The sequence below is a fragment of the Phaenicophaeus curvirostris genome, chromosome 18, assembly GCF_032191515.1.
Source record: "Phaenicophaeus curvirostris isolate KB17595 chromosome 18, BPBGC_Pcur_1.0, whole genome shotgun sequence".
NCBI lineage: Eukaryota > Metazoa > Chordata > Aves > Cuculiformes > Cuculidae > Phaenicophaeus > Phaenicophaeus curvirostris.
Genome location: NC_091409.1, coordinates 12,571,860 through 12,590,232, shown reverse-complemented (window position 1 = coordinate 12,590,232; position 18,373 = coordinate 12,571,860). Strand labels below are relative to the sequence as shown.

At 39.7% G+C, this 18,373-nt stretch overlaps 1 protein-coding gene across 8 annotated transcripts in view; it reads left to right on the top strand.

Annotated features, from left to right (window-relative positions):
• The window catches only part of PTPRT (protein tyrosine phosphatase receptor type T), a 451,009-nt gene that overhangs the window by 325,211 nt on the left and 107,425 nt on the right, over positions 1-18,373 (top strand). For all 8 annotated transcript variants that reach the window (XM_069871726.1, XM_069871724.1, XM_069871722.1 and 5 more), the window contains exons 10-11: positions 7,766-7,967; positions 11,239-11,341. In XM_069871726.1, coding sequence (XP_069727827.1) covers positions 7,766-7,967; positions 11,239-11,341 — 305 coding nt within the window. The remainder of the gene's footprint in view (positions 1-7,765; positions 7,968-11,238; positions 11,342-18,373) is intronic.

The window sequence follows — 18,373 nt, the reverse complement described above, 5'->3', positions numbered from 1 at the left end:
AGTTCAAAAAAACCAGAAATAAGTTAGGAAAATCGTCACATTCTTCTGGCTCACTAAAGTGAGGGATGTTTATCAGGATTGTCCCTACAGATCCAGTTTTTGACCTTGGCATAGTCATGCATATAGAGGCTGGACGATGTTGCTAGTTCTGGCTCCTCTAGCAAGAGGTTGTTTCAGTCTTGGGATGTTACTAACTAAAAAAAAAAAAAAAAGTGTGTGTGTGCAATTAATAAATAAATACATTGGTATATATATTGCAGCTACCTCTCAGCTCCAAAACAACCCCAGAAGCTAGGGTTTGCATGTTGCATCAGGGGTGTGGAAAAGCAGTATGGGCTGGCTTATAAAGACAGGGACATAAAACATCAATGAGAACAGAGGGGATAATGTGATTGATTTATAGGTTTCAGATGCTTTCCCCAAACTGCTATGCAGGCTGTCAGTAAAATGGAAAATAGATATAAGGTTGTGTAATGTATTGACAAAGTAGTGTTTGATTTAACAGCAGTACTTACCATTTGCATTCAAACAGGCTGCAATTGCTAAAATGAGAGAGGAAGCTTAAAGTCCTAATGTTTGATGGTGAATATGGTTGTAGAGAGCAAAATTCTGCTTGCCATGGTTGATTAATTCTATGTAACGAAAGACAGAAGATAAAGTGATGTGTATACTGGGATCAGTTCCTGGGGAAAGGAACATATGAGCATATATTTTCATCTTGACTGGCGAGCTCTCAATCCTGAGATATTAGAGTTTGCTGCCCTCACTTTTAAGGTTATGAACACATGAAATCCTGACAACTCGGTTTCTCATCAGTCTGAAAGCTTATTGGAATGTATCAAATGTACGGGAAGGCTAAATGGGTACAGCAGCTGTGATTTGAGCAGAATATTCTTTCTTGTTAATTTATTTACTTAAGAGGATTAAAGGTAATCTGAACAGCCATCCAGGGTTCCTAAAGGATTCTAGTAGTGAAGGGCAGGAAGGACCACTACAGTGAAGTGATGAGATCTTTATCACAATTTGTTCTTGTGTTAGGCTTAAGACTTCATGATGGTGCTGTAACACATTCTTCCAAAGGGTGATTTATCACATCACTTGATGGTCCGTTTCACTGTTTAATGACCACATTTTTAACAACATGTACCCTTTTTTCTACAGGAATTTTTTTTTAACCTCCAGTTTTCAACTACACTTACTATCAGTGACATTTTTATTTAAGAAAAGCACAGGACAAAGCCCCCTCCTGCCTCCACCATGCAAAGATGGACTAAAATTCACCAGACTTGTATTATTGTCTGCATTTGCTAAGTGTGGTGTAGAGATTGAGCCAAGCACCTGGTGCTGCACACAGGTCAGCTGCTAAAGTGGAGGATGAACCGCTGAATATTAATACAAAACCTTGAGCAGATTGTGAAGCTTTTGCAGAGTATTATGCACTGGTCCATGGCTGATACTCAGACTGAGCAGACATATTCAAGACATGATCGATGAAGCGTAATATATTCTGTATATCTATATGTCATTATATATTGTATGTATAATAATACATTCCAGTATCAGAATCTCCTTTTACTTGTGTGGACACACAGTTGCCCACATACTTGTGGGGTGTTGGAAAATCCGGGTAGGTTAAGGGTCAGGGTGTTTTGTTATATTTTATTATCATTTTTTTTCTGAAGAAAGATGTGCAGTGACAAATAGCCTTGTGCTTCCTACTTTAGTTAATACCTCTGCAATGGTTTTTCCCTTTGACAATGAAAGTTTTATAAGTCCTCGTATTGTAATAGAAGTTTCACAGTTACAGATGATGACAGTTAGTGAAGTGATCACATTTCCCTAGAAAATTGTGTTAAATTAGGCTCTGTGAAGGAGAGAAGATTTGTGCTTATGCTCTCAATATTATATCTTCATCTTTATGGTTTTTAACATAGCATTTGCTCCATGATTTCAAGGACTTCATATTCAGAACTTTTAAAATGGATAAAAATCAGAGAGGAGTAAGAAGAGCTGCTTCTAGATAGATGAGGGCTGAGATTACATTGGTGTAGACTGGATATCTGCTTAAAAAACAAGGAGTAACCTCTCTAACCATGATATTTTGTATATTGTCCTGTTGTTATTTTTTTCTCCATAGTCTATCACAGGAACAAGATGGCACCAAACACTCAGAAGTTAAATATCTAAAGCTTTTTTTTGTAGTTTCCAGTACAACTGGGCTTGTACTGTTGACCTATTTTATATTTTACAAAGAATTTGGATTGATGTAGCTGAATTTTGCACAGTTGACAACGGAACTGAATCATCTGAGTAAATCTTTCCTGTCTGGCTGCATGGATGCACGGGTCAGTGTTTCACCCCTCCTGTTCTAAAGAGAATGTGGGTATTCTTTATCCTTCTGAGTTCCTGTGCTCTTTGGCTTTCTGATTCCTTCAAATTTACTGCTGTTGTTGACTCAGTTTCAGAACCATTTCTTTAACTCAGGGAAGGGGATTCCAAGGAATATATAGGGTTAATTAATGTGCATTTCTTAGTTTTACTGTACTTTAGCTTGCACCAGTGTGTGCTGTGATTAGAACCACAGCAGTGTTGGCCGCTGAAATTTTTCTCGGGACCACATGATGCAAGGGCTGGAGCACTTCACATATGAGGACATGCTGAGAGAGTTGGGATTGTTCAGCCTGGAGAAGCGAAGGCTCTGAGGAGACCTTATAGTGACCTTCCAGTACCTGAAGGGGCTACAAGAAAGCTGGGGAGGGACTGTTTACAAAGGCTTGTGGTGATAGGATGAGGGACAATGGATGTAAACTGGAGAGGGGCAGATTTAGACTAGATATAAGGAGGAATTTCTTCACCATAAGAGTGGGGAGGCGCTGGAACAGGTTTCCCAGGGAAGTTGGGGCTGCCCCATCCCTGGAGCTGTTCAAGGCCAGGTTGGATGGGGATGGGCAGCCTGATCTAGTGGGAGGTGTCCCTGCCCATGGCAGGGGGGTTGGAACTGAGTGATCTTTAAAGTCCCTTCCACCCCAAACCATTCTATGATTCTATGACCACCAGTTTCCCCTGGAGCAGATATGTAACCTCTACGCTACATATGCAAGCTCAGGACAAGCCACTCCAGCTTGCAGGGGGCAGACAACTTTCAGCTTGTGACAGCTGCCTGCTGTGCGGCAGATAACCAGGGACCTGGTTAAAAAACATAGAGTTTCAGTCTTGTGAGAAATTTCCTCAGCTTTGTATTTGCATTTATTTTGCATTAGAATAAAACCCAATATTTTCAATACTTCCAATCAGAGTGAAAACCTTAAGTATATTTTTGAGTATTTTCTTGTTTATATTCTGTCTAGATTTTTAAACATTTAAATTAATTATTTTTTTACAGAATACATAAGTGTGATATGAATTAGCTTGTCTTTAAAAGTGATCATTTTAAAATAAATTAGAACAGCTGCTTTCTAGTGATTGAATCATCTCATTTTCTAGATTGGAATCTCTTGTTTTTTATTTAATGTAATGGTTTGACACTTGGAACAAGAAATTAAGATGAATACTCAGCATAGCAACTAGTAACTCATTCCGCATTTCATCTCCAGACACGTTTCTGTGCGTTTGTAGATGACTCAAGAGTTGGAAATTTCCTAGTTTCTTCCTGAAAAAAAAATTCACTCTCTGATTCCCTGAAATTTCTCTTGCTTGAGAACTTTTAGTTTAAATCAGTTAAGGAGAAGGGTGGCAGATTCTTAGCGTCTCTATTTCACCTGGCTATAATTGATATGCATACTTGAAAACCAATGTGTAAGTTATGGATCGCAGCATCTTTTCTTTCTCTAGGAGAAATCCCGTGACACAGACACAAATACACACAAATGCACAGGGTGCAGCACATTTTGGGTATTCCAGTGAGGAAATACCAGCAACTTCAGTAAATGAAGATGATCCTAGCTCTGAGAAATGTTGCTGAGCTGGAGGGGGGAGCCTGAGCAGTATGGATGTGTGCCAGGTCAGCAGGGAACGCCCAGCGCTCCAGGAGACTCTGCTGGGAAGAGCAGCTATAGCTGAAGCTGCAGTTGCAGTGACTTTACCCGTTCTGGGAGGCCTATAGAGGGCTGAGACAGCTCTGGGATGACAAGTCCACACTTAAGAAAGCACTAATACCCAAGAAACAGCAGATATATTACTTGGAAGGGAAAACGATTATTTATAATTATTTTCTGACCTGGATTAGAATTTATCTACTTTTTCAACTAGAGTGCTCTGATTCTGGGGCTACTTTATCTTTCTCCTGTGATTTTGCTGCTTAACCATCAACAAATTACAGAAATCCACTGAATCTCTCAATCATGAAAGTATTTGTGTAGATGAGTGTAATAGCCTTCATTCTGTAAATGGGAAAACAGATGCTCGGGGAACATCAGTTTATCATAGATATGACAGAAATTGTCAGCAGAGGTGGGCAGGCAGCACACAATTTGTGTGTTGTGTTGCATCAATGCCCTGTCTATAGTATTCAAGTTAAATGTGATGTTTAGGGACAAGGTTTTCTTTTTCTGATTATCTACGCATCACCTGGTTTAATACAGTTCATATCTATCGGAATAGATAGTTGTAATAATAACCTCACCATTTGGCTATGCCAAATGCTTTCTTTACAGTAGTATGTACATCCTGAAAAATGTTTTGGGGACTAGTGAATTCAGATTTGAGCAAATAATCTTTCGAAAACTGGTTCAAACTTCAATCTAAAATTGTGGATGTACTCTCTCTTATGCATAGTTTTCTCCTTCCCAGCTTCTCAAGAGTTGAACTCAAGTGGTTTAAGGTCCTTTATACTCACATCATCTGGTATAGTCAACAGAAAAAGTAAGAGACACTAACATTTTTCCAAATCAGTAACTTTCTTTGGTTTTGTTCTCTTGCAAGCTTTTCTAGTGCTATTTGCCCTAAGGGGATAGTTTTTTAATGAAGAAAAATAATTCATTTTGTTATGATTTTAGAACTGATGAAGGTAGCTGAGCGCTTTCATTTATATGCAGATCGAGGACAAGCACATCTTCTGCTTATATTTATAGCTTTCTGTATAATGTTCTTGAAAATAAATATCACTGACTTACAAAGACTACTACTTGGTACCCTGTGAACATGGGTTTCAGTGGCCCCACTGCTGAAAGTACCCTTTCTTTCTTCCAAATTCCTAATTTACTCCTTGTCTTTTGAAATTGTATGGAAGTGCTCTAGCACTTCATTTGCAAATAAAGCATAAAGATTGCATCGATTCCTTCCTACCTAACAGAATCTATACACTTTTTTTCTGGAATTGGCTTGCGTCATGTCTCTTAATTTAAAGTCTTTGATCCTCACTCTAACTCTGGTGGTCTTTTTACATTGCCTTGAAGTGCCTTGATGCAATAAGAACTGTCAAAGTATTGTCCCGTGCCATGCTGCATCACACAGTCCTCACCTCACCTGAGGAAACAGAGGGAGTGGTAAAGATTTCTCCTCCAAGCATTTAATTTCTTCATTTTAATGACCATTGTGCTAAAATTACTCTCTTTCTCAGATTTCTGGCAGGTAATAAAAATTTAAAACCAAGTTGTAATTCCTGGAAAAATTAGTACTTTTTCACTGAAATTGCATGCAAGCTGTTCAATTATAACCCCCTTAAGAGTTCTGCTTTTGTGATCACTTGGTGCTCTGTAGACCTGGGTGTACCTCACACCCCTTCTCTCTTATGCTGCCTTGTCCTGGGTAGCAGCTGTCTTGAAATTGTTCTGCTACTGGTCAGTGCCACAGGCTTGGGGAAGAGCGGCTGGAAAGCTGCCCAGTGGTAAAAAGCCTGGGGGTGTTGGTCAACAGCTGACTGAATATGAGCTAACAGTGTGCACAGGGGGCCAAGAAGTCCAGCAGCATCCTGGCTTGGATCAGAAGGACTTTGTCCAGCATGAGCATGGAAGTTGTTCTCCCCCTGTACTTAGCATTGGTGAGGCTGCACCTTGAATTCTGCGTTCAGTTTTGGGCCTCTCACTACACAAAGGACATTGAGGGGCTAGAGCGCATCTGGAGAAAGGAGAACAGAGCTGGGGAAGGGTCTGGAGCACAGGAGTTATGGGAGAGGCTGAGGGAGCTGGGACAATTTACTCTGGAGAAGAGGAGGCTGAGGGGGGACCTCATTGCACTCTGCAGCTCCTGGAAAGGAGGCTGCGGTGAGGTGGGTGCTGGGCTCTTCTCCCACGTAACAAGAGACAGGACAAGAGGAACGGCCTCAGGTTGTGCCAGGGGTGGTTCATATTAAGTATCATGAAAAAAATCTTCAGTGAAAGGGTTGGCAGGCACTGGAACTGGCTGCTCAGGGAAATGGTGGATGCATTTAAAAGAGGGTAGACAGGGTGATCAGAAATATGATTTAGTAGTGGGCAGGTACAGTTGGGCTAAATGATATCAAAGGTCTTTTCTAAACAAACATTTCTATGGTTCTCTGTCCAAATAATAGGATTCATATACTCACATCCTTTTCTGATGTCAGTAGCATCAGCCTCTGCCTTTTATTTATCCTGTCATTATTAAAGCCCTCTCCTTTAAACATCATATATTTATTTTTCCTCAAAATGCAACATTTTCCTCCTGACATAAAGCAAGCGACTTAAAAATTTTCAAAGGCTCTTTCAGCAAAGCTGGGAATTAGGTTCTTGTGGAGTCCTTCATAAAAAATGGAAGACTTTGTGTATTAACATACATTGATTTATTCATAGTGTTTCATTACAAATAAGCAAGGATCCCATAATATCAGGAAAGGTTAGGAGAGCAGTGGAGCACATTATGTTATATTGACAGCTCAGTTGAAATTGAGCTGCATTTGGATTGAATTTGGAACGCAGGGTAGGAATTGGCTGGTAAATAAGTCATGAGTTGTACTTGCAAGTGTCTGTATATCAACCGGGTTGCCATGGGTAAGCATAATGGAGCTCGAGCAGAATTTCAAAGGTGTGCTTTCATCTTGGCTTCCTCTAAAGGTGTGTTAGCAGTGGCAGCGGGCGTATGCATGAACAGCTCTGCAGGTCTGTTACCCTGCTGATATACTCCCAGGCAAAAGCCAGGCATGGTAGCACATGTAAACCTGCAAACTGAGGCTAAAAACAGGTGGAGGGAAATGATATCAGAAGGTGGCTTACAATCTCAGAGAAGAGAAGGGCTTTTGTTTAAAGACTTGATGATATTTACTTCATTTAAACATACCATTTCATTTCAGCTTATTCTTTAGCACAGTAAAAGACTTTCCAAACCTTTATAGTCAATAGAAGTCTCCCATTATTTTCAGTGGCCTTTTGAGAAGACCATTTGCCAGGAAAAAACAAACGGACTTGATGGGCAACATATCAGTGTTTGCACCAAAAGTTTTTGTATGCTGTTTGGAATTCTACTGGAAATACTCACGAAAATTCTGCCAGTCTTGCTGTGCACTCTGGTTTGGCTGCAGAAAGTTCTGAGGTTTGGAACAAAAAGCAATTCTTTGCCTGTTTTGTTGTAAATCAGCACATGCTGAGGTTTTAGCGGAGAAAAGAAATTGGGTTTTCTCTAAGTAAAGCCTTGGAGAAATTGTTATGTTTGTTTGACAGCATCCAAATACAGAAACACTCACTAGAGATATTAAAATACTCTCTGTCCTTGTATTTTTTATGTCTGGTCTCAAAAGATGGAAAATAGGGGAGCAGAGAAAAGCCAGGTGCAGAAGGCCCCTTATCACCTTACTTTCCTTGTTCTTCATTTGCAGATTACATACAAGGCCGTTGGGTCTCTGGATCCCAGTGCTGATCTGTCCAGCCAAAGAGGGAAAGTCTTCAAGCTAAGGAATGAAACACATCACCTTTTTGTAGGATTATACCCAGGGACTACGTATTCATTCACCATCAAAGCCAGCACAGTCAAGGGCTTTGGGCCACCCATCACAACACGGATTGCAACTAAGATTTCAGGTACTGCTTTGGAGAAGAATTAAAAAGAATTTTCTAGGGCTTTGCTCTTTAGTCCTGCAGCTGATACATAAAACAATAGAAAAATATTCGGCTAAGTCTCCTTTAGTAGTTTCATAGGGCAGATTTTTAAAACAGCCACAATCCAGTATCTGTGTGTGTTTGGGTTACAAATGAAGTGGTTAATTTGTGGATATCTTCAATATCCATTAATATATTTTTGGAGCATTTTAAATGAGAACCTTCATTAGTTGTACAAGTGAGCTATGTCTATAATAATTGCTAGTATTATCTGCGTGGCTGGGGAAGTTCCTTCAATAATGTGGCCTTTATTTTCTGAATGCACCAAAATGGATATAATGAAGTAATCGAATTAATAGTGCAAGGAGACTAAAAATAGAGGAGGAAAACAGTTTTTAATGTTTTCTTTCTGAGTAAGGGCAGAGGAAGAGCTTGAGGTGGGCAGATGAGTATATGAAAGGCACTAAAATCAGGAGGCATTGCAAAGAGAGGTGCATGTGTATCTAGGAAAGAAAGGTTGAAGGATAAAATGATTGTAGAGATGATATTGGGCAGGCATACATAGACTTTATTTTTAACATTTAACCGATAACACTAAAACAGGTTCTCTGACTGAGTTCAAAACTACCATTTTTTTTGGAATACCTTAACTGTTTTTTCAGTAAAGACAAAATATTTTGGATATTCAGGACACTTGTAATGCTTGAAATTATGTCTGGGTGCCATTGAAAAGAGAGGACAAAAGTGCATGTTTGTCATTGCCCTGTTTCAAAATTGGATAATAAAACGAAGTTATTAGCAGTAATTGACAGCTTAAATTTTAAGGAAGTAAAATGTATCCATGCCCTCCACTAACCATCAGCAGTGTTTGAACCTTCAACATTTAATGCAAAAGCCTGTGCCTCAACCACTCAAAGCAAAACCATTAACTGTCATCACAGCTCCATGGACTGTTAAGGTTTATGCAGCCCAGCTGGGAAAGGAAGGCACAACATGCACTCTGCCCACTTGCGACCAGAGAAACAGCACAGTAACAGTAGTGCTTTTTCTCTCTGATTAATTTTCTTTGCATTTTGTTATTAAGTGAGTGTTCAGATCATGTTAGAAGCTTGCATGATTATTAACTATGTGCATACTGAGCTTGGTTTGTCTTTTGGTTCCGTGCAGGCGTCACATTAGTCTCTGACATTAGATTATCGCATTGCATGGTCAGTCCTATACAAGTAATTTGGAAATTACTGTTAAACTTGCTTTAAGAGGCAATCTCAAGGTCAGTAGGGAGAAAAAGGATTTTTGTAATCCTTGTAAGACTATACATATTTTTAAATGAAAAGACATGCTGTAGGAACATGTCAGTGTATATGTTTATATGGATGGACATATTAGCTTATTAATCACAAGTAAGTGGCCGAATTCCTGTACACTTCTCTCTCTGGGCAAGACGGGGATCTTGCAAAACAGGCATTAAATTGTTGAGCAGTGCTATTTTAGAGAGATCACTGCCAGTTTTAGTTTCGTTGAGGTACTCCACAACTGTTCTGTATTGAGTATGCAAGAAAACTATCTTATTTCGGTGTCTGGTGAGTAATAGAGACTCTGATTGCAAAATTATACTCAATATCACTAGCTAGTCCTGCTATTTGCTACTTAAATATATCATGTCTGAAAGTAATATTGTAAATTCTCTGTGGCACATGCAGAGTTTAATGCAAAATATAAATAAACAGGTCTCATGTGCCAGCTGGGAAGAGACATCTAAGGTAGTGAACATATCAGAAACAATTAATTTAGTGACACCAGTGCAGCACTGCAGCTAGGCTAGAAAAAACCACTTCAAAGCAAGGGAATGTAGGCTGTAAATGCAGAGCCCAGCCTTTTTCTGATGTCTGAAGTGGCCTGGCAACATTTTTGTAGTACCACGTTGTGCTATGGCACCATGCAGGTGCTGTAGCATCTCCAGCAACCTCAGTGATCTCTGGTGGAGAAGACCATTGGTGACATGCGTCTTCTTGAACAGACTTACACTGCTTCCCCTGGATGCAGAGCACCTTTTTCAAAGAAATACTCGTTATGGAGTTGGCAATCATTCTGACCACATTGCCAGCATATTGACGGGGAAGTCAGGAGCTGAGCTGATAATAGCAACAACCTTTCTTGACAGTTTTCAGGCATTGAGATAAAATTCCTGATTGTAAACAGGATTACAGTGGAAATCACTGTGAGAGGATTAAATGTGGGATCCCCCCCAATGCAGTTTGCCCTTGTGAGATAGGGATGAACTGTTTGTGTGAATTATTCTGTTTGTTTTATATTTTAAAGACATTTTACCAAAACTTGCATCTTTGGAATAATGCTGCTATGATCTCTCCACTTCTTCCACAGAAGAGTTGAGAGAGAAGAGAGTTGTCCCCAGCAAATGTCTGCTACTGGGGAAGGAATAAGTAACATAATAAATAAAATGTTTCCTAAGGAAAGCTATTCTGCTTTCATGAAATGATCATAATAGAAGATAACAAAACTGACTTAGAATCTATATTTTGCCTAAGAGTGAATATTCAGTACTTTTCTCTGTTGCTTTGGGGAACACATCAGTGAGGTGATGGGGATAACGTGGCTGGATGCTGCTGGAGCACAACAGTGGGAGCTGTGCTTTTGCCTGTTGATTCAACATCACTAAATCACTGGGGTAAAATGTCATGAGTTTGAGTGTTAAAAAAAGCTGGGTCGTTTGCACTCCTCTCTTCTCATCTTCTGTGCTTCATAACACACCCTCCAGCTAAGCAAGGAGACACAGCTTAAGTCTATATATTATAAAATCTAACATGTGGGAGGTCTAATCCAATGACCACAACAGTGAATAAGAGCCAAGCTTCCTGGGTGTTATTCTTAACTTTGCCACTGATTCACTCATCCTAAGCAGTCTTTAATAATGTTTGTGTAGTTTTCTTTCTTCACTTTTAATATTTAAGGAATGATCCCATCTCAAAGGATTACTAAGTCTTAAAGATTCCAGACAGGATTTTCAAAGCCAGCTTGAAGATTTGGATATCCGATTCCTGGTTAATTTTAATAGGAAAAGAGTGTACAAATATTTAAGCAGTTTTGACAGTTTTGATCGTAACATTACAAAATATTTTAATATTCATTTGACAAATACTAAATGATCTCCAAGAAACGTTCATATTATGTTGCCATCACTGCAGAAGGCAATAGCTGGTGTCTCACTAACACATTGCTCTTTGTTCTGCTGTAGCACCGTCAATGCCAGAATACGACACGGACTCCCCCCTTAATGAGACTGATACTACCATCACCGTTATGCTGAAGCCTGCTCAGTCCCGGGGAGCACCTGTCAGGTAGGTTTTCTGTGCTTTCTTTTCACAGTTCTCCCCTCTCCTTCCTCCCCAGGCTTCACTCACGCCTCTTCCATTCTTCTCTGATAATGTAACCGCTGAAAGCGAATGCTGACTAAAAGGCCAACTCTGCTGTTGATTCTGCCTTTCACAATCTCCTTTTATAAATGCCACAACCTACTTGCCCCCTGCTGTTAACCTCCAGGAAGGATTACTGATAGCGTTGCAGGGGTTATTACCCTTTCAGCACCGCTTCAGGTGCCTTTGCAGCACTGGAGTACAGCAGTACGTGCAGCTGCGCGCTGTGGTGCTGTGAACTGAGCATCTCCGTGCAAAGGTGGAGAAGGCTCCAGGCCTTTGTCTTCTGCCCTCTCTTCCATGACTGACAAGGTCTTTTGTAACTATTTTATGAGTACCCAAACTATCTTTAATGCTTGTGAATGAATTTGTTCAGATTATGGATCTAGCCGCTCTGCTCACATCTTCATGTTATAATCCAGCTCTTGCTCCTGGGCTTGTTGTGGAGTGAAGTAGTGATATAGTTCAGAAAAATCAATTGCTTCCATCCCTGGAGGTGTTCAAGACCAGGTTGGATGGAGTTTGAGCACCGCAACCCAATGGGAGGTGTCCCTGCCCGAGGCAGGGGATTGGAACTGGATGAGCTTTAAGGTCCCTTCCAACTCAAACCACTCTATGACTGTACAATGAACTCTAGTTTCACGTGACTTTGGCAGTAGTAGGCAAGCACAATTTGCACCAATAGAGAGGATTTAGATGCAAGGAGTTGCACAGGCATCTTTGGAATAGAACGAGGACCTTGCAGGAAATGTTTCTGTATGTGCCTGAGCTGGGTCCTGTTCTTAATGATGAGATGCTGAGATGGGACACTCAACTTCAGGCTGCTCCCAGACTATGGAAACATGACTTAGAGGTCTGTACTTCATTTCTGTCCTCTGTTTAGGCAAATCTGTATGTGGCGAAAGGCAGCAGTACAGAGTTCCCTCCTCAGCCAGCGCTACCTTATCTGTCGCTGGCAGAAGCACCAGTGGCAATTAATCGTGCCAGTCTCCTTGGCCAAGAACGTGAATTAGAATCACTTATGATAAAAATAGCGGATAGTGCAGGGGTATCTAGCAGCCATTACATCCTTGTAGGCTCTTCAGACTTTTACCTCCAGTTTTCACAAGACTTTTGAAATTCTTCCTATGGGATGGTATTTTCAAAACTCATAGTGTCCTCTTGCAAAAGTCACTTGGATTTCTACACCCCACTGACAGTTTCTTAGTTCTTTTGAAGGATGCCGCACTAAGTACTTGATTAAATGAAATATCCTGTCATCAATTAGTGGTCCACCCTATGCCACAGCTTTCCCCCAAAACTGCTTCGATACTCTCAAGCAAAAAAATCTCCTCTTTAAGACTCAGCACCATCCCTTTTCTAGTTTTTCTGAGTAATGCATTTTAAAGTTTCCCTTTCAATCTCTGGTACTCCATATGAGTGAATTTAGGAGCCTATTTTCTGAGTCCTTTAGGGATGTTTTTTCTGCTAGAAAAGAGCAGTAAAATCACACAGCTCTGTTTTGTTTTATTTCTTTATATGGGGGAACATTCCTGTATCTCGTTTTACCACCTGCTGTCTTAAAAGTGTTGCTATTCTGTCTTTTTATTGAAAAGTCTTGTGATTTTTCTCTAAGTCAATTTACTATACTTTAACTGCATTCAGTGAATAATGCCTTTTTCAGCAAATGCATCTGTTATAAAAGATTCGGTAGAGATTTTTATAAATTTTTACTCTAGTTTCTTTAATTGTGTTGTAGCCTATTCCACATATATTACCAGAGAGCACAATATTTATACGCTACATCTAAGTGATAAGATTACTTCCCATAATGAGCCAATTTAATAGACTTACAGATGTGTGTATGAAAAGCAAAATGCACTGGGGGCGGTGGTCTTGGGGAAAATCTTAGCTTTTTATTAACTATGACAGAATGTGTGAATACCTTTCTCTGTATAAACATATAGACTTTTTTTAATCTAGCCTCAACAAATCCAGTTATTTCAACCTTAGGCTTTCCCAACATCTTCTTTTTCCTTTCGATCTGCTCTCCATGCTCCCCAACGTGTGCAAATTCTCTTGAAATACCATATCGCAGAGCAGGTAGCGCTCTTTTAGAGATCTCAACATCACCCAGCAAATTAAAAGAATAACATGCTGTGAACTGCTTGTGACACTTTTAACGCACAAGAATGAGGTGTTTCTTCCCCCTTGGTGTTTTTATTCATTTTCAAGCTGAGATCCAGTATATCATCTTTGTTGTTTCTGGGTAATTTTTCTACCTTTTGCACATGTGTGCTTTATTTGTTGTTCACCAGTATGGGATTTTCCACTCATGTCTATTAAATATTTTAAAACCGATGTTCAAAATGCTTTAAAATTCTGATATAAACTATTGTGACTTAGAGCCCCTCTTAGTCTGATGCTATCCTCTGTTCAGTCACCCGAAGCACTAGTGAAAACACAGGTTGGGACTGAGAAACTTGCTTGTGCCTCAGCGAGCTGGTGAAGTGGTTTCTGAGAGCATCCCACATGCTGGTAGGGTGCCTGTTCTCCTGACCTCCCTCATAGACATGACCACGCTCTCCTAGATCCCTTCTCTTTTGTGTATTCACCTTTTGTATTCCAGCCTACCTTCGAAAGTTCTGAAAAGGTACCTGAACATAGTCTGAAATAGATTTTTCTCATACCTTCTTATAAAACCTCTGATATTGACATCTTTGACTATGCAGGAATAGGTTGACCCCTCATCTCTTTGACCTGACAGTTCTTCAGGCAGGTAGTTTCTGCTCTGCAGTGCCCTGGGTTTCTGTTATAAACCTTCCAAACTGTAAAGCTGAAAAAAATCTGACTATACAGTAATTATTCTTAATGCCTCCTCTTATGTAGTGGCGATGGTGAGTTGGAGCACGTGTGGGGTGTGATTGTAAACTGGTGTTTGTACACAAGATCGTGATGTGACTTTGTTTTGTGTTATTGCATCCTGCTGTAGGTTAAGCAGCATACAGACGGAGTATGGGCTGCCAGATCATTTTTAGAGTAATATTGTAGGATATTTCAAATATAATTCATTGTATTTCCATTCATCTGAGGTGCAGGTACACTACATCCAAAGTCACTTTCAACATTAAGACATTTTTGATTTTCCCCAGTGCTCATGATAAATAACTTCTATGAGGTTGCTTATAAAACTAATGATCATGAACTTGGCATTGTTAATGATCTATAGATAACAATGAAGACACTTTGATATGAACTAATAGAAATAATAGAAACTTTTATATTCTTTGGTCTATTTCAACCTGTGCCAAAAGAAAGATGAAGCATCAGCAGGCATAAATATTCTCTCTCGTGGCACAGGCATTCAATTCCTGCCTTTATTTTCCATAGTAGAACCTGCAGAGCTTGACTCCACGTTGCCCTTTGAAAATAACTTTCAGGTGTTCGTATATCAATCTAAAGCCTGTGAATGGTGCTATGATTGATTTGCTGAAGGCTGACATTCATCTATAATAGATTCAGTTGAGGGAAGAAGAATGCAAGTGTTCCCAATCTTTACTCCTGAACTCTCTCCTGAAAATCTCCAGTGTGATTTTGAGGATAATTCTGCCTTTGAATCTGTTATTTTCAAGAGGACTGAGTCAGTCTTTCATAGATTATTCACATATGACATCTTCAGGCCTCTATTTGAGAATTTATATCTTATTCACTGCTTGAAAATACCACTGTAAAGGATTTTATCTGCATGACGTGTCCACTGGGCTGGTTTTTGTGTGTTGGATATTGAAAGTCCATCTGGTTAGTTCTATCAATCTACTTATAGTAGAGTTATGGAGAAAATCAAATTTTCAGAGTATGTATTGGTTTTGAAGATTTCAGTGTTTAAATAAATGTTCCCCTCCAGTGTGATTGCTTTGTCAATATGGTGCTCTGTGAATTGGAGCTGTAGGACGCTGTAGAAGGACATTAGAGAAGAAGCTGCAATTATTTTGGTGGCTTTCAGACTATAGAGAATTTTATTGTTGGAAGAAGATGAATTTAATCTCCCTATCTTGCCGCAGCTCTCTGAGGTGTATCAGTAAATAATCTGTGATGTTATTTTGTGTGTCTGCCAGCAAGCAGGAACAGGAAAGTCTTTAGGATCCTGACCTCTTTACTGTGCTAAAGAAAAGTATTTTTAGAACAAAGGTCTTCAGTCTTTGCACATGCCCTATGTATACATATATTGGTGTGAGATTATATATATGTATCTATATATAGAGAAATGCAATCTAAGTAGTGTGTATAAGTGATCCTGGAGACATATGTTCAGGTAAGAGTAATTTATTATCACAGAATCACAGAATAACCAGGTTGGAAGAGACCCACCAGATCACCGAGTCCAACCGTTCCTACCAAACACTAAACCATATCCCTCAGCACCTCGTCCACCCGTGCCTTAAACACCTCCAGGGAAGGTGACTCAACCACCTCCCTGGGCAGCCTGTTCCAGTGCCCAATGACCCTTTCTGTAAAGAATTTTTTCCTAACGTCTAGCCTAAACCTCCCCTGGCGGAGCTTGAGGCCATATGTATGCACGCAATGGCTGGATACACATAATCACTTCAGTGATAAGGAAGGATAAGTCCCCATGGCAGGGGACTTGGAACTAGAGGATCTTTAAGGTCTCTTCCGACCAAAACTGTTCTATGATTCTATGATCTTAAAGGATTAAGGAGAGTTTAAATATTTCAAATATATTTAGACATTCTGAGCAAAGGTGGAACAAATATTTTTCATATCAACAGCTAGATGGTAGGAAAAATTATTTCATATGGACTGAGCTCCATGCTATTTTTGAGTATTATCATCTGATTTTTGGTCTACCAAGCATGAAATAAAGGAAATATTTTTGTCTACACGATGCTAAACAAATTAAGGAAAAACAGTTGTAATGTTATTTAACGGAACACCTAAGAACAGCATTTTTTTTCTTGCTTTATGCTCAAGCTATTCTGAAGCAAACAGTCCTGTATGATGTATCTGTGTACTTATGTATTCTTAAGTATAGAATCATAGAATAGTTTGGGTTGGAAAGGACCTTAAAGATCATCTCGTTCCAACCCCCCTGCCACGGGCAGGGACACCTCCCACTGGATCAGGCTGCCCAAGGCCCCATCCAACCTGACCTGGAACACCTCCAGGGGTGGGGCAGCCACAGCCATAAACTATAACTTTAATCTCCAGATAATTCTTTCTTTTCTTGTGATTTTGGGCATTTTCTGTTCATCCTGAGCTACATTTCCTGTACCCCTCTCACTAGCATCCTTTTTTATTTTAGGTTTAATGCACAGTAGTTCTTTGTGTCCTTATGAAGGAGCCGTTTGCAAGCCTAGTGACCTCAATTCTGTGGTGGAGGTGGGATAAGACAAGAAGCTCTAAACTTGTGAAATTTGCTGGGGATTTTGTTTGGTTTACAGATGATGGCTTTGGTGTATGGATCTCCACAGCTACTCAGGGAGAAATGTTGTTCAGCTCACTGCTTTGCAGCTTCTTAGTGGTATCACTTGAGCTTTCCTCAGGCATTTATGTTGATAATTAATTCATTAATGCCAAGAAAGGGTGGCAATTTCTTGTTCTTAAAACTCCCACGCAGCGTACCTTGTGCTTGAAAATAAAGACTGGAGTCAAGGATCAGCGAAAAAATTTAAAAAAATCTAATGTTGAAAGCTACGGGGAGGATAACAAATTATCATGCCCTTGGTAATTCTGAAAGTTCAATTGTCTTGATAGGCGTGTTATAAATACCTGGAATATAAAACTCCTGGCCTCCTTTTTCTAAACTCATATTCAAATGTATGCATCATGTGACTCGGTTGATTGAATAGAGGGCAAACAGTCATCACATTAGATCTTTTAATTTTGTAGTATCTAATGAGGAATGAGATTATCAATCCAGGCTTCTGATATTATAAGCCTAATTATCTGTATTAATTAACATCTCCTATTATATACCTCAGGGATACTGTTCTGAAATTATTCAAGCTGAGTTACTCCTGCATGGCATTCTGCCTTTAATTCAAGCAAGGGTTTGAAGGTAAATGAGTAAGTTTCTTTGCTTGAAAAGATAAATCATATCTGGTTTGTTTTTTTTTTAACAATGTGCGAACATGAGAGAGTAAAAATTGAAATTTGGGTGAAAAGCATGGAATAATGGCAGCTGTGGAGATCAGCATGATGTTTATTGTACCAAAAAGGAACAGAACAGAATTGCACAGTAAGCACTTGCAGGCTCGACCCCATCAGTGTGTTCAAACCCTGGTGAACTGACCAGAGCACTGCAAGCCTGCGCATACGCTTCCATGGTGGAGCTGTAGAATGGTAGGTTTAGGTCATACATGATGACTTCAGTGGTACTTGAAGTTACTCTAAATCTTATAAATGCTTTATCTGCTGTATCAGAAGAGAAGCACAAAGAAGATACAGGTATGCTTCAGGATGCAAAGTGACAACCGTAAGTATCAATGAGGAATATCTAGTCTTTTATGTAGCAAGGCATAATTAGTTGCATGGACATTCCAAGGTTTCTTTTATTCCCCCTGAAGAGTCAGGTGTTGGCCCTAAAAAGTAAATGAGGGGCATTTTCTGTCAACTGTCTCATCTGGCACAGGAAATGCATCTTCTTACTGGATCAGCATACTCTACGTTTGGGAATACTGCCCCTTAAAAGTCATAAAACTGCCTTGCCCATTTATTAGCCACTAGAAATAGAGCCATTCTCTGAGCTTGGGTCTCCTGCTGTGTCATACTAACAGTTTCATGGAGAGCTCTGGCAGTAGACAGAAATGGGAGAGGAAAGCCGTACAATTTGCATCTATTTTAATGATAATATTTTAGCAATCAAATTACACGTAGAGACAATTCTTTCGTGTCAAGCAGCATTTCATTAGCTCTACAGTGAAGCTTTTGCTAACACTTTTTAGCTTTATGAAGGCCTGA